The sequence below is a fragment of the Carya illinoinensis genome, chromosome 3, assembly GCF_018687715.1.
Source record: "Carya illinoinensis cultivar Pawnee chromosome 3, C.illinoinensisPawnee_v1, whole genome shotgun sequence".
Lineage (NCBI taxonomy): Eukaryota > Viridiplantae > Streptophyta > Magnoliopsida > Fagales > Juglandaceae > Carya > Carya illinoinensis.
In genome coordinates, this window is record NC_056754.1 from 21,405,588 (window position 1) to 21,429,170 (window position 23,583).

Consider the following 23,583-nt stretch of genomic DNA (forward strand, 5'->3'; position numbering starts at 1 on the left):
CAAGATCAAAAAATCGTTTTTGTATAAAACCATTAACATCAACAAATCTCAAGATTATAGCCATTTGCTCCCTCTTAGACTCATCTTGTGCCTCATCAACTATAATGCAAAATCGAGAATCTCCAACATCTTCACGAATTTTATTTCTTACTTTCTTTGCAAGAACTTCTAAAATTTCTTTTTGAATTTGGGGTGAAGTATACTTTGAGGATATAGAAGCATTTTTCAAAACAAGTTTTTCAACTTTGTCATTATACGAAGCCAAGAAATTAAGCATCTCCATAAAATTACCTCATTTTTTGAATCAAGGGTCTCATCATGACCTCTTTAGGCACATCCTTGAAATGCAAGCCATCGAACAACATCAGTAGATATTTTTACTCAGAGTCAATTATTGAGAATTTATTTAGAGCTTTGTGAATTCATTACTTTATCAATATGCTATGATTGTTTTAATAAATCATCACAAGATTTCACAGCATTATTATGATAAGAATATGGATCCTCCCCAAAATCTTTATATGTAAAAAGTGGCTATGTAACAGATTTTTATTGTTTTAATAGAAATTTGTTGTTTTACTGTTAATTTGACTGCTTCCGTTAAAAGTTAACTCCGTTTATTGAATTCATTTATTATCTTCTTATTAGCAACATGTCCATCGGTTGGTCGAAGAGCGAAAAAGGAGGATGTGTATATAAGCTTTTCAACGGTTTCGTCTCTCGCACTGCCTGTAAGACATTCTTCAATACCTGTGTGGATGGATGGCTTGGATGCAATACTTCAATACCTTTTCAGTAGAGTAATGATGCACGTGTATATTTTTAAGCAATATTTTTATGTTGAAGATATTTTTGTAAAATGATATTAATTTATAAATTATTTTATAAAAATAATTTTTATTTAAAGCAAGTTAAATTGTATACTATTATCCCATTTATCTGGTATAAGTTGATCAAATGTTTTTCATTAATTATCAGATTATTTTTTATTGTTTAAAACAATAAATTTATGAATAAAAAGTAGAATATAAAGAAACAAGTACCTTATGTTTCTTTATATTAAATGAATACTTGCTTAAAAAAATAAAAATAAAAAGAATACAATGTGAGCCATGTGGGCTAACGTCGTTTTACAAGAAAAAGAACCTATAAATATCCTTAAGCATCTTTAGGCTATAATAAAAATATTTTATCTCATAATTACAACTTTATCAAATTTTCACATAAAATATAATAAATAATTTAATTTTTTCAAATTCTAAAACAATAATAATATTAAAAAATAATATTTTAACAATATTTTATTTAACTTTTAATTTTCATTTCAACTCATTTAATCTTAACTCACTATTCGAATAGCACCTAAAGGATGTTTGGAAACATATCTTATCTAATCTCATTTTCTTTCCAGACATCATTCAAACACATACTTTCAAACTAATAATTAAAAATTTGGAAATGAATTTAGACAGATTTAGTAAACGGAGTTAACTTTAACGGGAACACTGAAACTAACGGTAAAACAACAAACTTCGGTTAAAACGACAAAAATCTATTTCATAGCCACTTTTTATATATAAACATTAGGGAAACAATTTTTTCTCATATGAGATAGGTTCAGTCTGTTTACAAATTACTTAGTTTATCTTGGATTACTATTTCAGAGGAAAATGTTTTCATTCAACGAAGAGTTTAGGATTGATTTCATAAATATTGGTTGGTTTCGTTGATGTATTATTATAGGTATGACAGAAAGAAAATCATAATGTCGCGTTTGGTTCTCTAGAAGCTAAACTTAAAAAATTTGAAATCCTCATGTTTATGATTTGTCGGGTTTTTCTTTTAATCAGTAGTTAAATTATAGTTTATTTATATTTTGTTATCTTCTTACTTTATACGTTAAATATATGAAAGATTAATCTGCTATTCAATATTTATTTTGTAGGAATATTGACCATATGTTAAAAGCATTGCGTTAAAATTATAAAAAAAAATTGAAAGATTCAAGTTTATGTAGATCTAGAGAAACTGAAAGAGAAAAAATATAGGTATTTTAATGTCCTCTCTATTGAAGCAGTGCAAGATGAGGAAAATGTTGGATTGTCATCTAAAATTAAAATTATCTCAAACAACTTTCATAAAACTATGGGCAATGTTTATTTATAGGACCATACTATAGATTCTATTAATGTTTTTCTTTTATAATATATCACAACGTGTAATTATTTATTAATTACATAAACATTATATCATTAGTTATTTAATTAACTAAAAATATTACATCTTTATTAATAAAAAATTAATTCTTAACAAAAAAATTAAATATAAATTAAGCAAACGTGCATTGCACGTTGTTTTTACCTAGTAATTAAAAAAGGCACAATGTTTTCCATCATTAATTTTCTTCCAATTTCTAAATCCCATGACAGTAAATACATCACATTCAGAACGTTGAGATGCTTTTATTGTAAAAAGATAACAAGGTAAATACTATGCAGCATCCTTTCATGTAGAATACTCTAACCAAGATCTAAATTGTATGAACCATGAAGTTTGAAATCGACGGGGATGCTTTATAGATCTTGGTTAGATTTTTATACTATTAATGAAGTTTGAAATCGACGGGGAATACTCTAACCAAGATCTAAATTGTATTTTATTTTATACAAGATGCGTTTTATTTATTTCCTTTTTATATCATATTAAATTTAATGGAAGAGTCGAAATAATTTTTAGAGGGGGGTCAATACATGATAAATTAATATTATTTTATTAAATTAAAAAAATTAACATGTATAATTTTCTGGAGGGCGCCCATGCCCCAATGTGACCCCGCCATTGGTTTTGACCATTATTGGTTCGAGTTGTGGTAGCACTATGCAAGCATGTTGTACTTAAAATGATCAACTATGAGAAAGCGAGGCAATGTAGAGGAAAAGTGAGGAATTTTATGTGTAAAATTCTTGGAACTCATGATTTTTTTTTTGAAAGATAACATTCATCTCATTAATCAAATAATCGAAACTGTTCTATCATGGACAACATATTGCAGAGTTTCAAATTGACCTTCTTCAATCCATACAATTTCCTCATCGCTTTGTAAGGCCAACTTGGCTAGATTATGAGCAACCTGGTTTCTCTGTCAATGAACAAACTGGATCTTCCTTCTTGTAGGTTGTCCAAAAAAATGCTTCAAGTGTTCCACAATTTGACCATACCATGAACAATATTCAGCTTTACATAGAATATCATTAACCAAAGTCAACGAATCACCTTTAAACACCATTGTTTGAAACCCCAGCTCAACACATAATTCGGTAGCCCTCTCAAAAGCAACTGCTTCAACCTGCAAAGGAGAACCAATAAAACATCAGGACCAAGCTGCTGCGGCTAGTAAATCCCCTTTATGATCTCTAAAGACACAACCTCCACCCATCCTCTTACTACTTTCAATAAAAGCTACATCCCAATTTGCTTTTATCCAATCCCCTTCTGGTCTGCACCACTTTGCCAATCTTCTACTTACATTCTGACCCTCACTAGGAATAAGAACCGAAACTTGAGCTACTTGAAATTTTTCCAGTTCTATGCGTGCTCCCTGCCACAATTTCTTTGGACTATCAAAGAGATCATCAAACACCCACCTATTTCTTTACAGCCACAACTTCCTAAAAACACAAGCTGAAAGTTCCAGTTTACAAACTTTTAGACATGCAGTAAGCTACTCCCAAGTGAATATAAAATCAGTCTCAAAAGTCTTAGCTTTCTAGAGAAAACTTTTTGAACCAGACCATACATCCTTAGTAGCCCCACATGACCACAAGACTTGGTTACTAGTCTCAGCTTGTTGTTTACAGATAGGACAAGCTTAATCTCAGTAAGCTTCCTTTTGTACAGGTTACTTCTAGTTGGGATAGCCTCACTTACAGCCCTTCACATAAAAACTTTAACAGCATTTGGTACCTTTAAAGTCCATATCTGTTTTCATAACTTAGTAAACTATTGCTGGTTGGAACACCCACTCATTGACTTTTGTTTTCGTTGGCACTGCAGGTGGTAAGCTGATTTTATAGAAAACAACCCATTGCTAGTAGGACCCCAATACAATTTATCCTCAGAACCTCTCCTACTCACAGTCAAGCTTTTAATCACAACTGCCTCCTCCATAGAAAAGACCTCATCAATGAGAGGTTCATTCCAAGAACCTCCAGGCTGAAGTAGTTTATCCACTGTATCCTCCCTCTGCAAACAATGAATGGGAGACTGCATCATATGAGTATTAGGGATTGGTAATCACTTGTCCGACCAAATCCTTATTTTTTGACCATTACCCACCCTCCATCACATGCCATCCTTCACTAACCTAGCAGCACCATTAATACTCCTCCAAATTAGAGAAGAAGCACCTCCAGTTTTTGCACTTAGAATATCCCAAGATTTATAATATTTATCTTTCATTATTCTAGCAATTAGAAAAGAAGGCTTGGTCAAAAGTCTCCAATATTATTTCACAAATAAGGCCTGGTTAAAGCTAACCATATCTTGAAACCCCATACCCCAATGATTCTTAGGTGAACTGACCTTGCTCCACTGTTTCCATTGAATTTTGTTCTAATTTGTCAAGTGACCCCTCCAAAATCTGCCAACAGTTGAGAAATCTCAGTACACAGCTTAAGAGGCAACTTAAAAACACTCATTGCATATGTAGTAGAGCTTGCAAAACAGATTTGATTAGGACTGCCTTACCTGTCTGAGAAAGAAAATTATTGTGCCAATTGCTGATTCATTTCTTCACTCTCTCTTTGATGCTACTAAAAGCTTGATATCTAGACCTACGCACCAACGAGGGTGACCCTAGATATTTTTCAGCATCACCACAAATTCGTGCCCCAATAAACAGAGCTAGTCCCTCCTTCACCTCCCTTTTTGTGTTTGAACTAAAGAATAAGGAAGTTTTTTTTTTTTCCAGATTCAACTTCTGAACAGAAGCCATTTCATAGCTATGCAAAAGACCTTCCAAAGCTCTCCATTGATCCATCTCAGCCTTACAAAAGTTCAAACAATCATCTGTAAAGAGCAGGTGATTTATACTAATACTCTCCTTGCTAACCTCCACCCCTTTTAGGACCCCTCTTGCCTTAGCTCTATCTAACAAGGAGGATAGACCTTCTGAACACAACAAGAAAAGGTAAGAGGAGAGTGGATCCCTTTGCCTCAAACCTCTAGAGAGGTATATCAAGTTACTGCTTTGACCATTCACTAAAATTGAATACTAAACAGTAGAGACACAAGCCACAATTCTGTCAAACCATATATTGCTGAAACCCAATCTCAACATAACAGCTTTTAAATAAGGCCATTCCACCCTATCATATACCTTTGACCTATCCAGTTTTATAGCACCACTCCCCCTTTTCCCCTTTAATTTGGTTTTCATTGTATGAATTGCCTCATAAGCAATCATAATGTTATATGAAATTAAACAACCCAGAATGATGGAAATTTGATTGTAAGAAATAATCTTAGGTAAAATCTTTTTCAACCTGTTAGCTAGTGTCTTAACCATTAGTTTATAAATCACATTATATTAACTAATTGGTCTAAAACACTAAGTTTTAGGCCTGTCCAACTTAAGAATCAAAACCAAGTTGGTTTTCTTCATCTCCTTATAAAAAATATCTGAGTTCAAGAAATCTAGAATAGCTTCCACCACTTTATCTCCCATAATACTCCAATAACCTTAGTGAAAACAAGGGGCATAACCATCAGGGCCTGGGGACTTAAAGGGAGCCATATGAGCATTTCACTAGTTATTTTACAACTTAGATCAGCCAATCCTTCCTCTACTATCTCAGCGGACTAGTAGAATAGAAAACACTAGAAAAATGATTATCAAAGGCTTTTGAAATACTAACCTGGCCAGTTTACTTTAGTCCTTTGGTTCCATCTCAAGTCTTCCTTCTCTAATAACAAATCCACTTCTTTTTGTAAAGATATGATATTATCCACATTTCCTACCCCTCCCTTGTCTTGCAATCTCTTCAGAGACTCTTCTCAGCTATCAATTTTTCAACATTTGAACTTTTGGTTATGTTTCAGTTACTCAACTCTACACTGCACTGCTTGAAAGAAACTTGTAATCTATCCAAATTGGAACCTCTCTCACTACACCCCCTCCAAGCTTCTACTAGAACTTGACCACATTCCTCCTCTTTTGACCAATAGGCCTCATACATAAAAGACTTGTTTTTCCTATCCACACCCACCTCTTGATAGCAAAGAAACTAATAGGGGAGTATGATCATAGCATCTAGCCACCTTTGTGTCTACCACTATTCTAATACATTGAGCTTGCCACATTTTGTTTATACACACCCTATCGAACCTTTCATAGTAAATGACCAATCTAGATGCCTATTACTCCATGTAAAGGGATTGCCTCGACACCCCACATCTATCAGATTATTTTGATCCACTGCCTCTGAAAACCTTCTCATGAATTTCAGGTCTATCTCTACACCCCACTTTCTCAGATGGTAAAAAAATCTCATTGAAATCCCTAAATAAGCACTATGGATAAGGACCTGGATTCAATCTGTTAAACAAATCCCAAGATTGAATCCTTTTACTAGTCTTAGGATCCCCATAAAACCTAGTGAGCATAACCTTCTCCATTTGACCCAAACCAGTAACCCATCCACTGATATGTCTTAATGAGAAATTATCAATTGCAGACCTAGAACTCATGATGTTGATTCAGCTTCTTTCTCAAAATTGTCAGATATGAATTTTTACCCCTCTCTCCAATCTCTCTACGAAAAAACAAGAAAACACTCGTCGGAGTCTTCTGTCTCCTCTAGTCTGTCCTTTCTTATGCTATTGTATCAAAAATCTAGTTTCTTATTTATATCATTTCTCCCTTTTTCCTTGTCAAGTCTAATGCTCTCCGGCTATCAAAGTGATGTACCTACCTGACTGGTAGAGTTAAAGGCCGTTGAGCGCGATCTACAACCTTTGGAGTTCAAGATGAAGCAACGAGTGAGTCACATTCGTTGGCCAAAGCAGTGTGTGCACACCACCACTGCACATTTGCGCATGTAAACTACGCACACGTCATACTACTTGACTCCCTGATTTCCAATCTTCCAGAAATAGCCTTCACCATCCCTCCACGCCCCACACGCCAGTCGAGTGCCATGCAACATGGTGAATTGCCAACAACCGTGTCGTTTCAACTATAAACATCTGACCATGTTCATACTTTTTTGATCGAGAATATAGAAGTAGTGGATATTGGAATCTCCAACAAACAAGTCAAAATGGTTGCTTGCAGCACCTTGGTCTTAGCTTTTGACAACAACCTTTCAATTCACTTATTGAATGACATCAAACAACTTAACGCGGTTCTCTCGAACAATGCATGAACCATTAGTCCATTACCTTTTTTTTCTTTTTTATTTTTCTTTTTCTTTTAACTATTGCAAGCAAGCTAATAGGACATTTGTTTGGGGCACCCCACCCTTTACTCTTGTACCTCTCAACTTTTAATTCAATGCAATTTGCTTATTAAAAATAAAAAAAAATCAAATATCCTTGTTGCCACATAAACTTTTTGTTTTGTTTGTTTTTTTACCCCTATTTTTGCCGTTGGTATAGTCCAAAGTAATTGTGTTCCGATATAACGTGCGATTTTTTTGTTTTAGTTTTTGTAAAGAAAATTGGAGAGCATTTCAGTGAGGGGGGAAAGTTACAAAAGTGTGGTATTATCTATTAACTGAAATCTGGATATTGAGTAACCAAAAGTGTTAGCAGACTAGTCTTCTGTCGCTTAAGTGCGGTATTGCCATTTTACTTATATACAGTGTAAAACAACATGCCCCCAGGCGGCTAATCCATTCGCACAACATAGAAGTATCTGCATTATTTTCCCCTTTGCTCGCCTCTACAAGCCTTGCAACCAGAGCAAAGAGTACAACCACTTGCACCAAAACAAAGAAAAAATCAATTCGATGTCTTTGCACCTAAAATCTTGGAAAGCTCTTTTATGATAGGCTTTTCTTTAATATTTTTATCCCTTTCCAAATGCCATTTCTTTGACATATCATCAGCCTGAAATCAAAAGCTATTGACTTAGTTTGCTGGTAAGTTAGACTGAAAAAAGTCAAAAAGAAAAATAAAAAAGAGACCATTCACAGAGCTTTTGTAAGTTTGTTTGACATACCCAGGCTTTTATGGGAACCAGTTTCTCCTTAATCATCTCAGATTTCGGCTCCACTAGGTCTCTTCCTCTATTTCGAATGTCATCACTCTGTTAAATTAAACAATAATTTCATGTTAATTTGCAACGTAGTTTTAAAGAAAAATAATAATTTAATGCAAGATCATGGCCTGCGAGTGGAAGGTAACATCACTTGGAAGGAATGGAACAACGCCATTAATGAATACAAACAAAATACCACAAGATATAGCCAACAATCAAATACCGGATCTGATCGCTAAAGTAGGACTATTGATAAACTTAGCATGTGAACCAAAAATAAAAACATATGTGAAAATTATCTAAATAGAACTTGGAGAATACTAGTAGCATACATCATTGTCTTTGCCTATGGAACTATCTAAACATGTAAAAAACAATCACAAACAATGGGGATATTCATTTCAGCATCATGTAATGTTAAAAGCTTAATTCAGATCTATGTTAGCAGATTTATGAGTATCTGTAATGAAAGCTAAAGCTGCCACTCATCGATACATCTGAAAGACTAAAACTTCTAACTTTACTTCTTGCTAACCAAATAAAAATATGGCATTTCAAACAAAACAAATTCACAGGTAATGAACACACTGGAACTAACACTTGTCAAATGCAGATATACACGTAATGTACTGAGGTAAAGGCTACACAGGTGACAGGAGTAAGTAATTCATGATCAGGTTATCGGCAAAGTGAATAGAGGGTTTAGGAGTTGAGGCATGGAAAATATATACTTACATTGTGCAGCTCTAGCCTCGAGACTGCCAGTCCAAATATCAAGGTAGCACCTCCAAATACAATAGCCGTACCAACAGCAAATGCCTTACCAACTGTAAAGAAACAAAAACCAGGCACATCGATGGTAAGTAAGACATTCACTTAATACAGGGAAAAAAAAAAAAAACCAAAAGCTTGTAAGCATGACTCAGTGCGTTACATTCAGGATATGAATAGTAAATTCTGGAGAATTGCAAAAGTTTTTTGAGTATTCATTTGATAAAATTCTCAAGAATTACAATTCCCATGAACAACACAATCTATAACAATATATGATTTGGGAAGTAGGGAGCTTTGTTCCTATTTGACCATATCATCCACCCCACCATAAGGAATGAAACGAAAAACAAATAATATATGCAATCAAGCTGAAATTACTAAATGTATCTAATCAAAATAGTAGTTTTTCATTTAAAGTTGGTGGTTGTTTTGTTTCCTCAACTCGTGCTTATTTAGTTTTGCAACCAATATATGCATAAAGGTAATTGAATTTTAGAGAAACTTAAAAAAGCTTGAAAGTACGACTCTTAATGGCCAAAGTTAATTTGACGCAATATATAAAGAGCTCTTGGTTATCTTTCCAGGTAAGTAAAATTTGTGAGGTTTCTCATCGCTTCCATTGAAACAAACAAGGGTAAAGGAAGATAAGATCAAGGTACTCAACCAAATGGGTGCCCTGACACTGTTTTTTACTGACCAAAAAAATCATTGATACTGTTCTAAAGGTCCTATTGTCCTATATTGACTCCAGACATATATCGCACAAGTCTGCGACTAGTTTCCATAAAACTTGAGCATTTTAACCCACAATTTTTGAGCAAGAAATGAAAATCCTCACATATCTCGTTTCTATTAAAATGAGTACGTAACACTTAAATTCAATATTTTACTGAAAAGTAACTCCTTCAATTAGTTTTAGGGACAAAAATTCATAACTCACCCAAAAAAATGTTCATCAATGCTCAAAGGGGCATTTTTGTCATTTAAAAAGTAATCCATAGTTGCCAACTTATGATTTTTGCAGTAAAAGGAGTATGTACAAGATTATTTCAATGATAAAAGTTCATATCTTTTTTTAAAAAGTGTTGCCTAAAATAAAGTATAAATGAAAGTATTCTGTCTATCCAAACAAAACTAACTGAAAGTCGTGAGAATTCTAGTTCCTAAATTTCCAAGAATCAATTACTCTTGAGATTTGAGCTAATCAACCATCAAAGCAACATAAGAGTTTTAAGCATAAAAGAATATGGCAAGGGCATACAAACCCAAGATCAGAACCACCTTCGCCCATAGGGTTCTGGGCAATAATTGATCCAAAAAGAAAGTGGCTGCTAAGTTTCAGGACAGTTTTTCCCAACACATATCACTGAAATGAAACTTTTTTTCTACCTCCATTGTTATTTGTGATTAGCTTTCATTCTTTATGTTGTGATTCAAAAATGCCAGACAAACCCAATCTGTTAATGGCTGGGTGCAATGGATCTCTAGTACAAACTCACAAACTAGAATGGGATTAACACTGCTTGAAACTAATTAGAGCTGTTTTGCACACAGTTTTTGAATTGTAGACACATCTGACAGATTGATTTGTAAATATGTCAAGTGCAGACCTTACATATCTGAGTTGTCATTGGCAAGCTGTATTCTGCTTAGTTGTATTAAGATATCAATGATCAAAAGCTTTATCTGCCAGCACGATAGACTTCTTTTATTTTCTAATTTGTTTTCTGCAGAAAAGACAGAAGTTTTCCCAACTCTTTTTATGTGTTGTGTCAAAAAAAGGGCTAACAGCAGATGTATGTACTTATTTAAGGGCTAATATATATATATATATGTAGATATATAGACACAGAGAGAGAGACCTTGTTTAAGACCCTCAGCTGCAGCCTTCAACTTCTCAGGATTAATGGGGGCATGTCTGTCTTGACGCAACTCATTTGCTGTTGAGGCTGAAACGGAGTGTTCAACCTGGGGCAATTCCCACCTGCTTCACGCACATTGCTTGCTCAGAATCTCTCTATTTATGATTTGAAAACTGAACTTGGAAAATCTCTGAGCATTTTGATATCACACTTTCCGAACTACAACAACATTTCACAGCAATTCTGGTACATACCAAAGCACTTGGAACCCAGAAGGAGGGTTTGTGCCTTCTACCCAAAAGAAAAAAAGGTCTTAAGATTCAAAATCCATTCTACCATTTATATCTCCAACTTTTCTAGACTCGATTGTTTATTTATTATCCGTCTCACATCAATGAAAAGCAAAAGGTCTGCCTTGTGAGGTACCAGCATAAAAAAGATTCAATTGAACAACCTAACATTTATAACCCAGTTATAGGGACCCGCTACATGTTTCCAGTGAAGCCTCAAAATTCAATTTCTCTTTGTTCCCTACAATTTCAGCAACCAAAAAACCAAAAGAGAAATAGAATAGTTAAGAAAACAAGACTTTGGGCGCCAAAGGTGACATCCGTGCAGGATTTTACTTTCTGGGTACCAGAAGTTCGTAAGCCTCAAATATTCAATTTCTTCCTCTGTCCCACATTTCTCAGCTACCAAACAAAACCCTAAAGGGAAAACATATAATTAAGAAAAAAGACAGACCTTTTAGGGCCAAAGGTGACCTGGGGCAGAGACAGATAAGCCCTGAGAGGGTTGAGAGCCTCGGCAGACAAAGAGGGCCTTTTGTTGGGATCCGAATGAAGAACCCACTTAGAGGTGGATAGAGACGAAGAATCCGAGGACTGGTAATAAATCTTGGAGGGCAGAGAATGCATCAGCACCTCAGGAAGAACGTCCGCATAGGCTTCTTGGTGAGTTGCACTGGAAGAAGAAGGACCAGGTAGAGGAGAAGGATTATTTTGGGTTGTGTTTTTCTGAGCAAGCCGGCTTACAGCGTGTTTGGATTCCTGGAAAAAATACGCACCCTCTTTTCCTGCTAATCTTCCCGCAAGAAAACTCATCTCTCACTCTCTATGCTTAACTTAGCTCTGATTGAATGAATGGGGAACACGATTGGGAAATTTGAAATGAGCCATATATATAGAGTTTCAGGCTGCTGCTTTCTGTCTTCTTTTCTATCCTTCTTTTTGTACTGTTTGAGAAAGATTTCTGAACACGAAATTTGTCAAACTGACCAAAACATAAAATAAAAAATCAGGTTTGAAATTTCTGAAACAAAATTTTATAAGAAAATAAATTAATAAAATTGCATGAAGAGGTAGATAGATGTTGTAGTCAAAGGTATTATAATTTATTACTACCAATAATTCTGCCGCTAATTGTGAATCCGAAACCAATCGTGTACAAAAATAAGGAGTTCAATAATCTACTCAAATAAATGGTTATTGATCCGAACTCAATACATGACTCACGAATCTGATATGAACCCCATACAAAATAAATGAGTTATGACCAAAGAATCTAACTTGTTTAATCTATTATAATTAATTCATATACGATTGATTAAGGTTGTATTAGAATAGTAAAGTGATATCAGATATTAAGTAATAAAAAAATATTAAATAATAATATAAAATAATCAACTTCATCACCCAAACCAACCTGATGTCAACCACAATGTAACAAAGATTTGAACCCGAAATAGCGAGAACACAAATTACCAACCCTAATTAAATAGAAGCTTATTTGTCACTAGAGTTGGTAGCAAAAAGTTAATTTAAAGGCCAATAATGTTTGAAAAAAGGGTTATGAAATTAATTGATTATATATAATCAAGAGAAAAGGGCTGAAAATTTATGAAGAGAATTTGGGACTTTGAAAACTGAAAACTTGTTCCTAGCTACTGATCATCTTTAATTAGGCCAGTCGAACAACTCAGACTTACGTGTATCTGGGATATTGGGGACATATATGGATTAACTATTAATACGAGTCAAGCATCACGGCTATTATTAATTAAAAAGTCTTTAACAATCTGCAGACCATATTAGAGCAGTCATATATGATATCTATTTTCTTGGGGAGCAAGCAGTAAGCTAGCCAAGGCATGCATGCACATTGTCTATTTTGCTTGGGAGAAAAGATACCCATTTATCCGGACCCCCCCCCTCCCCCCCCCCCCCCCCCCCCCCCCCCCCCCCCCCTCTCTCCCCAAAAATTTCTTTGGGCACATCATTGTTGCAACTTTCCGCATCATGACTTGTCCCTCATGTTAAGTCTTCATTCTTAACAAGATTGAACATGATATATATACATAATCCCTTTATAGATCCTTTCAAGTTGCAAAAGATCACCTAATATTTCAGACTTCATGATCGGTTACCTCATGGCCGAAATCCTAATATCAGAATTATTTTGTACTTGCTGTAATTCTGAACATTCTATCTATCCAGCTACCTAGCTAGCGTTGTCACCCTTGTACCATGCATCATGATAAAATTGGTTGATGCATGTCTCCTACCTAAACTGCAAGTGAGTAACTAGCATTAGAGCTTTTAAACTTCTCATGTTCTTGCTGTTGATAAGCATCAAGCTGGTCCTCGATCACTTTGAAACATCGTGATATTATCAGCTGAAATTGTCCTCACCGAGAAGCACCAGTACCAGATCAGCCAGAAATATTTTCCTAGACAATACGTCCTGATGATCCTGGCTAGCTAGAGTACTTTTTCAATATAATTTATATAATTCTCTCTTCGGCAAAAAATCATAACCCAAAATTTGGAATTGATCGCAACTTATATGGTGAGCGCGCGGCCACAAATGGATCGGAGCCGCTTATATATAAATATATATATGCCTGTGGCAACATACCGATCGAATTTTCCCACGTTCATTTACGAATTTTCTTCTGGGGCTTTTAAGTGCTGGCCATTAGCATATTACCATGATTTTCTTTTTTATTTTTTCCGACTTCGCAATGATTTGTTCAACTAGCTTTTTACTGCTCAAATATACGAAGACACGCGCAAACATAAAGGCAGGTGGGGTATGGTACTGTAACCAGTATGCGCACTAATTCACAATGGACCACCCTCGCCCTCACCCCTCACCCTTCTCAACCAATTACAGCTGCCTTCCCTCACAATTCAATGCAGAATTATATGCAGGGAGTCTCCCATAATCTCTCTGCTATATCTGAGAAAATTTATGGGTTTCTGATACCTTCAAAAGTACATTTCTGGGATTCATCTGATCTGGGAGTAGTACCACAGTGGATGATGGTAATTACGGCTTACTGCATTTTCTGATGCTGCGCGCTGATGCACCTTAAATTGTATTGGAGACTATATACTAGTACTGCGCGTGCGCGCGCTCACACACACATATATGTTGAACCCTTGCTAGCTAGGAATAACACATATTCTTTTCTGTGCAGAAGGGTTTAATTCCCTTAATTGCATGGTGGTTGTATGAAATAATGGGCATTTACACTGTATGCATTCAAACTGAGGGCCCTATCATCCTAGTTGTGCGTGAACTGGGAAACTGGGTGTAAGTAATAATTCAGCATCAGAGACACTCAATTGGGTCATCTTAAATTATGAAGTCATAAACCTATTAAAGTCTGTAACTTTGATATTAGTGTAGCTGATGATCGCTTCCCTGCTGCGAATATAGAAATGATATTGGATCAATACCCAGCATGAATTCATAGAGAAAATTTTTCTTTGCATGGGTGTAGTTATAAATCAAGAAAACATAGAGAAACACATTGGATTCATAAAACTACAGCAATCATATTGTTGGTTTTGCGCATTCTTGGCATCTAAACCGATCGATCAGGCAAATAAAGCCACTTCTCGGCCTCGATCAGAGGATGCTCATGCAGAAGCAATTAACGCATCCTATCTAATTCCTATATCGAGCTATAGCTTACTGAACAACGCTCAACAATTCCTATGAATAGCTTTATTAAGTTTTGCATATACATGAAACATCTCATGCCAAAGATAAAAAGCCTGGCTACTGGGTAGCAAAGCAATTAAATATGACTATATGACTATATATATGATTCTAAAACTTAGATATGAAATCTACAAATTAATAAACATTCTTCTTTACCTTCTGTACAACATCTCCAACGACCAAACTAGGTAATCCTAGACGCACAAATCAAAGGTAACACTCGATCCAAATCCGCTAGCAGAACCAACCTATGTAACAGAAGTAAATTGAAAGGAAGATATAAATATTATCTGAACATGGGTTTTCTTCGCCACCCAGAAACTCCACAACTATCGCTTGTTGTGTAAGGGGTTGGAACCTGTAGGCACCCTTCGCTTCTCTGATTCGAAGGCTCTGGCTCGGTCGGCGACGGGAGCGTTATACTTGGGACGAAACGGTTGTTGGCCGGTGGCAGTACTGGAAGGGCCGGAAACGCTCACCCTAATGGCGTAAAACCTTGGAGTAGACAGAAGGATGAGAAAAGCAACAAGGAGGGTGCAGAGGTGAAAGCGGTTCTTCATCTTTTGAAGAATATCTGAGAGAGACATGGAAAGGCAAGGCAGTGTTTTCTAGCTTATATATATATATATATATATATGGACATCTAAACAGTACCCTAATTTTAGTCTTCCCTTTGAATGTTCGTAATGGGCCATAGCTTCGGCTTCGACGACTGAACATGATCAAACGGTACTGATGGTTCGGTTGATATGAGTTTTGAGTGGGTGCATGGGGTCAAATTACATGGAGGATCATGATTAGCATAGAATATGAGGGTGTTTGGAGGAGGACGTAGTGGTGGGGTTCACAATTCAATGGGGACAGTGACATAATTAATAAGAACTGGACACTAACTCGTATGGTATTGTATGTGAACTTGGAGGGGATCGTGGAAGGCCGGAAAGGTTTGGAAGCAATTAATTTGCAGCGACTTTTAATTTGGATTTCCGGGAAGGACTAAAACGCCCACATTACTTTCATCTTGAAAGCAACGAAATGGAATGGGAATTATAAACAACATAGATCGCTGCCTGACAAGACAAGGGGTATATAGTATTTTGGTATAAAAAGAAAAGTCAAATTAAGGTTCCATGCCGACGCACATAAATAGGTTACCTGAAGAAATTGTAACAATTAGTAAAGATCATGATGAGTATATACCATTTAGTTTACACTGAAATATGTGTGTGTGAAGTATGAAGATCATGGAGATTTTTTGCCGTCCTTGGGCAGAGATGACAACACGTGGAGAGGGAACAGTGGGCGATTTCTTACAACAATCACAATGTTCGTGGAAGAAAAGTATAATTAATGGATCAGCCTTTTCTCTTCTCTTCTCGAAAAGCCAAATACACTTTGAGAATGAATTCGTGTGCTAAATGATTGTGTCGTATACAATACAAAAACATTAATATAATATATATTCACTATAAAAAAATAGAATTTTACGATCAATTTATATCAACGAAAAGACTATTAACAATCAAATTAGATTGTTAATAATTTTTTCGTTATTATAAATTAATCGTAAAAGATCATTTTTCTTATAGTGAATATTAATTAATTAGCTTTGTACAAAGTAGTAAAAACGTATGATGTTTTCATTAACCTTTTTGTGTTAGAAGAAATCATGGTCTACCTAACTCTCAGATATATATTTCTCGATCGGCCTTCATGATCATGATCTACTTGCAGCCTATCTTCAAAACATGAATTTTGCTTACGATCGATTAGTTTGGCTGAATTTTGACGGAAATTTGTAATTATTTGACCAATAAATTTGCAATATTTCTTTAAAGTCGTGAGCATGAATGATGGTGGTAACTTTAACATAAGATATTGAATGCAGAAGTGGAGAAAATTTGTACCAAAATACTCATAATAAAATGGTCGGGCGGGGGAAGGTCAATGGGTGACTTTCTAGTCTGTACGAAACATTTGCATGGTTTGAAGGCAATTAATTATTCTCTCACCCAACTAATAGGAATTATTGGAAGTTAATGGCACAGATTTTCCACGGTCCGCCCACAAGTACTACTAACTTTCAAATCCCTGCAGCTTTTGTGCAGATCAAGCTAGCGTTATTAATATATAATTTTACCAACACGTATATATATACCGATTCTTGGCAAAAGAGATCAGATAGAGCCTTTATACTTGATCTTGACTGTTCAAATTTGCTTGGAACGTATGTTTCTTATCTAGTACCATATTTCTCTCTCTCTCTCTCTCTCATTAATGGTCGTTGAAAGTTTAATCACGATTATTAGAATCTTAATTACCATCAAATGGATGGTTGACTAAAAGTGTACGTGCTCATATTCATGTCACCTCATGGCTTTGCCGTCACCAAAATTCTTTTATTTCTAATTAGCTCTCTTTATCTCATGTAGTATTCAGCAGAATGATGATATGTATAATCAATTCATTATTAATTGTTGGAATCTATGAATCTTTATAAAAATGGTACTGGTGTATATATATATATATATATAAAAGGCGATCCATGCATAAATATCAATTCAAGAGAATTCGATCTGCCCAATGTTAATGATTATGATTTGTATTTATGCAACAGCTAGATATTATATAGACGATCATAATTAAAGCCATAAATTAATGGACTTAATTAAATATCATGCCAGCCATGCATGCACCAGATCAATACTCTGTCATGTCTCATGTATTCATAACCCTTCAATCATTTCAACCAAATTCAACATACTAATTACAATCCCTAAAGAAATAAATGTCTCCAATGGCATGTAGACATGATGTCTGAAATTTGCTAGCTGTTGTAATATTACATGGCAATACGGCGGCAAGGACATGAGTGATCACGAACACCACTACTACTTTCTTGGCCCCCAACTCCGCGGATCATCGATATTTACCTATTTTCCATTAGCTTTGATCGTGATCATTAATTAATCTCGACCATTCTCTTCTTAATGTGTCAAATATTTCTATAAAAAGGAAGTCATGGTTAAGCTAGCTACGTACGTACGTACTACACTTTGAAGCCTCGATGATCTGCATGTATATCATGGTGTGAGCAATATTTTAAGTACTCTTGATCATGATATAAATTTATATATACATGTATATATATACACATATACATATATACATATATATATATATATATATATATATAAAATTAGTGATCGATTGTAAATTTGTAAGTAGTAGTGGTGGTGGAAACTGCTGCCTTGTAAGTAAGAGGCCAGCGGTCAGCCGTGATGATCATGTAAGTGGTAGTGGGGGCGGGGGAGTGAAAAGGAATGGCCACCGGCCAGAAATATAAATATTATTGTAATGCGCTGTCTAATCTTAATCCCAAGACTCGGATCCTCTAATATTTCCTAATGTGACATCAAACTTTGACGTTTTTTTCATTTTTGTTTCCCACCGTACTAACACTACTTATTATTCTTGCGCATTTATTCTTAAGTACCAAGAATTGATCATCTTTTTCTTTAGAGCAATGTTACATATAGTTGTAGAATTGCAAACGCCACGCAATCACTTTGAAAAAGAACAGGATCCACGATTAAAAAGTTAATTTTTTTTTTCATGTGGGTCCCATATTAATTCATTTTTTTCAAAACGACTGATGCCGCTTGCACAATCACGACTGTAAATATCATTTCTCTTTTCTTTAATTCACTAGAACAACATATGGTACGCACCTATATATAATATATATATATATATGTTAGCTTCCATATCAGTACGTACCTTATATTATGTTTGAAATGGTGGCAGCTGTTAAGAATATCTCAGATTATTTGAGTTTATATGTAAATAATAGTGAATTAAAATATTTGAGTGTGTTTTATAAGTTTCATTGAGATTTGTTTGTATGTATGAAATAGGTTGAGATATATCTAACTTTTTTTTATGAAGAGTTAAAAAAGTAGTGAGTTTCATATAAATGATTGGTTTATTTTTTGTAGTGATGGAATAATAATAAAAGTGGCATCAATAAACAATGTTGAGTACTTAATATGAAAAAAGTGAGGTTATTTTAAAAGAAATAAGTTGTGTGTATTTGAATGTAGAGTATATCCATCCGAAAGAAACTATTTTTAGATAATAATCTGATATCACCTTAATGCCTAAATGGGTCCTAAAAATCCCTTTATATATATATATATATATATATATATATATTTATATTAAATATATATATTATTTATTGATGCATCAACTTTAATTTTTGGTGGGTTAAATGTTGGGCGGCGTACATGGCCACGGCTAGCTAGACCATATACTTTTTTACGTATTTCCAAACATTATGTTTATTGGATACGTACGTAAGAGCTATATATATATAGAGTATATATATTTATCATATAGTATATATTAGTAAAGATTTTATGTGCAAGATGGCGTAACCGAGCAGTATGTCAGTCGGACTGTGTGATACCTTATATGATAAAAATATGTGGTGTATGAGATTTCCACATTGGTTAAGAATGAGAAATTCTTATTCTTTACAAGGTTCCAGTAGGATTTTAACTATATCATTGACTACTCATTTTAGAATATAGATTATGGTTTGAGCCTTCTATTAGGATGTTACAAATAGTATTAAGCATATCCTAATCAGAAATGTGGGATTTGAGTCTGCCACCTATGATGGACTAGCCCGATGAGAACCTTAAAAACATAAGGGGTGAGATTACGATACCCCATATGATAATGATAGTTAGTATATGGGATTTCATATTACTTGAGAATGAGAAGTTATTACTTTTTATAAGGTTTTAGTGGGGTTTCAAATATTATATTATTTACTAATTATTTTGAAGTATAGGTTCTATAGTTTGGGTATTCCATTGGAGCGTTATAAACTGATCTTACTCGGTGATCACGATCAAGAGTTATTTTCTTGTGATACTCAAAATTTATTAGTATGTCAATTGGATTGGATTTGCTTGGTGATTCTAAGCAAAGGTTATTTATTTTATGATGCTCGAAAGTTTTGAGCAATATGTCAGTCGAACTGGCCTTGCTCAGTGATATTGAATAATGATTAAATTCTTACATTGCTTAGTATTACCTACCAGTGTGTCCGTCAGACTAGATTTGCTCGGTGTTTCTAAACAATGGTTATTTTCTTCTGATGCTCAGAATTATCGAGCAATGTGTTAGTCAGAATAACCAGGTATTATGTTGGTTGGATTGGACTTGCTTGGTGATCCCAAGCAAGATTTATTTTTTTGCAATGCTCAAAATTTTCAAACAATGGGTCAATTAGATTGGCCTTGCTCTGTGATCCTGAGCAAGTGCTAAATTCTTGTGCAACATGTCAGTCAAATTGTGCAAGTCCACATATGTCCAAGTGAAAATGTTGCTGCATTTTTTATATGAAGAAAATATAATTTTTAAAATGCATATAAATTAGAACTAATCATTAAGAATGAAAATCATTGGAGAAAATTAATAACTGCTAATATGATAATGAACTAAATAATGTGAAAGTATATTAGAGTTTTGTCAATTATAGAAAATAATTGTTAAATTGGTAGTAACAAAGGTAACAAACCACAGATAGATATGTGAGTCGAAACATAGTTTTTGAACTTGTTAAGTCAAGAGGTATACATGCAACTATTGTAAAGTTTAGTGTTTGTTAGTTGCAGGCAAGTATTTGTTGTGCACATGATCAAGCCATTAAGAAGATAGTTAATTTGTTGTACGAAAATGGAAGTTGTTTTGTTCATAAAATTGATCTTTTCAACTCATGTATAGTTTTATTTTGCTACAAGGCTCATGCCTAGGTCTACAATATTTGTATATATAAAGATCATCTTGAAAGTTGAATGTTTTGAACTAAACTAATGAAAATGTAAAATAGAAATAAATAATAATAGAATGCTAGTTTGACTCTTTAATACTCTTATAACCTTTAGTATTGAACCACGTTTTTAATACACTTTTTAACTCATGATATGAATTATTCATATCATGTGGTGTTATTTCTGAAAATAATCGCACATGAACTTAATCCTTAGTGTGTCATAGTATAAGGATATGACTAAATTTACCTAAAATTTGCCCAAAAGAAACCTCAGGAGTAAAAATATAATTTTATTTACGAGATAATATAATTTCATTAAGGCAAAATAAACATTAAGAAAAAATGAAAAAAAAAAAAAAAAGAGGCACTAATCATCTAAATGAAGATCTTCGTAGTTTTTCCTGTTAAACAAAAAAAATTTTAGAACCTGTAAGACGAAAAGGTAGCCCATCAAAGTTTCAACGCAAACCTCAAGTACAGACAGGTAGTTTTACATGTCTCCAACGATCAAGAGACAATATTGCCCACCAAATACAAATCTCAAGGACAAAATGGTATTTTTATTTTTGTTCAACAAACACAAACTTAGAATAAAATCTAATAAAATATTTTAACTTAAATTATTTTATTATTATTCATACAGATATGTAATTTTAAATATCCAAACGGTCCTAAAAGTCATTTTTACACCACATCTTACTAAAGAAGATGCACCCATTCAAAGATCCCAAGACACAGGAAAGAAAATATTTTCAAATTTCAATTAATATATATGGTACTTTTAGGAACAATTATTAAAAAAAATGAATATTTATGATAAATTATATACGATGAAAATAATTATTTACAAATTAGACTCATTATGACAGAAAATAATTATTTTCATAAAAATTAACTGGCCACAATTAAAAAATTTTCTTCTAACGAACCTTTAAACAATTTCCCCATCTGAAGTTGAGATCAGCAAAATCTACACGGTACTTTCTTTTAAGTTCTGAAAAATCTACCGCTAGCTGTTAATGTCAAAAATGCATTTCCAACCACCAAATGTTGTCCATAAATTGAACCATCAAATACTTTTCATTTCAAAATCAATTAGCCCACAGTACCGAATTAAGCAAAACATCTTCAACTTTGATATCACTTGTCGATTCCTAAAAAATATATTTCAGTAGGGTCATGAAGAAGCATAAAACGAAATTGTAGTACTCCGATCTCCTTTTTTTTTTTTTTTGTGAGCCACAATGATAAGAAAAAAAGAGCATATATAAATCTTTATTTTGTGAGCAGTAGACAGTAGTAGTACCGTAGAACTAGACCTAAAAAAAAAAAACTGCTATTTTTGGGTATTGATATATATATATACATAGAAAATATTTTAGCGACAAAAAGATTACATAAAAGTAAACTCACAAATTGATGTGACTTAATATAGTAAGTTAGATTGTAGAGTTATTTTTATTATAAAGTAGATTTAACAGAATTTATGAAACCACGTTAATTTATTGATTTAGTTTATATAATTTCTTTGTGTCTGTAGCAATTCTATATATATATATATATATATATAAGATTGTTTAAGCTGAAACCATGCTAGCTAATTACATCATGATGATCATGTCTTGTATAATTTCTGAAGTTTAAGCTTAATTTTGTGTTGTATTTCTTGACCATCATGGAACATTTATAAACGTGGGAGGTAAAAACTACTCGATTATCCAAATAAATGAAGATCATGAGGCAGGTAAAAAGCAGTCAATTTTTCCTTGTTAGTAATTAATGTTAGGTGTGGCATCAGTCTTCAGCTATATATTATATATAGGTTCGGACACCTTCAAAAGATATGCGGGAAAAGAAAGCACTGAATTCTCGACTATTAATATTCCCACGTTTATTTATGTTCCAGAATCCAGGATGGGTGTGGCATCGAGTCCATAAGATCTGAAAGGCATCTTTTACTTTTTGTGGTTCTTGTCTAAAAGCACACTTGATGAGATTTTGAACAAATCTAATTACTGTCGTCCGAGCTACTCAAACATTACAAAATGGCCCCGGCACAATTTTTACTTTTTTTTTTTTTTTTTTTTTTAAATAAACTTATAAATTGATATAATTTTATATTTTATATTCTCTCATATCATATCAAATTATATCTATTTATAAATTTATTTTTATAAAATTTTGTTGTGACAATTTTTAAGTTCCTTTTAGATGTTGAATTCAATTAAGATAAATTGAGTTCTTTATGAATAATATAAATTTAGATGATGAAGTGAGTTTTATAATATCCATTTAAAATGAATTTAAATGTATTTGGATGCTAAGATGAATTTATATGTATTTATATGAATTTGAAAAAAAAAAATTATGGATCCTGTATGTTAAGAGGTATTGAGTTAAAAAATATTGTGGATCTCACGTGTAAAAATGTTTTAATTTGAAATGAGTTTAATGATTTAAAAGTTAAATTTTTAGATGTTAAACTCAACTTAAAATTAGATTGAACTAATTAATCTAAATTTAATCTAAATTCCAAACAGAGCCTTAATATTCTTTTTTTTCCTCCTGGACAAAGCCAGCCACTTTTAAGTTATAACAACATTTGCTAAATCGGAAGTAAGTAAAAAAAAAAAAACCTTCATATTCACCAAGCTGTGTAAGCTTAAAATTAAAATTGAGTTCGGCTCTGGTTTAACCATTAGTTCAATAATTGAGTTTTGCAACATATATTTGACTACTAGCTAGGTAGACTCCATGTGCAAGACACGTGTGCTCTGTTGAAAGTGTTGTATTTTTTTTTATCGAACAATATGAAATTCTAGATGCAT

At 33.7% G+C, this 23,583-nt stretch overlaps 1 protein-coding gene across 1 annotated transcript; it reads right to left on the bottom strand.

Annotated features, from left to right (window-relative positions):
• Positions 1-7,747: 7,747 nt before the first annotated feature.
• Positions 7,748-12,168, bottom strand: LOC122303781. The gene is made up of 5 exons (XM_043115731.1): positions 11,641-12,168; positions 10,897-11,018; positions 8,996-9,087; positions 8,222-8,308; positions 7,748-8,109 (listed from the first exon to the last, which is right to left on the bottom strand). The coding sequence occupies exons 1-5, from the start codon at positions 11,997-11,999 to the stop codon at positions 8,002-8,004; spliced, it is 768 nt and encodes a 255-aa protein (XP_042971665.1). The 5' UTR covers positions 12,000-12,168; the 3' UTR covers positions 7,748-8,001.
• Positions 12,169-23,583: the final 11,415 nt, after the last annotated feature.

What these genes read in the sequence shown, in the direction of transcription:
- LOC122303781 (XM_043115731.1), bottom strand. Translation starts at nt 11,999, where the DNA reads ATGAGTTTTCTTGCGGGAAGATTAGCAGGAAAAGAGGGTGCGTATTTT. An exon ending in AGCTGAGGGTCTTAAACAAG is followed by an intron (nt 9,088 to 10,896) that starts GTCTCTCTCTCT and finishes GTTTCTTTACAG; the next exon opens with TTGGTAAGGCATTTGCTGTT. An exon ending in CGAGGCTAGAGCTGCACAAT is followed by an intron (nt 8,309 to 8,995) that starts GTAAGTATATAT and finishes TTAATTTAACAG; the next exon opens with AGTGATGACATTCGAAATAG.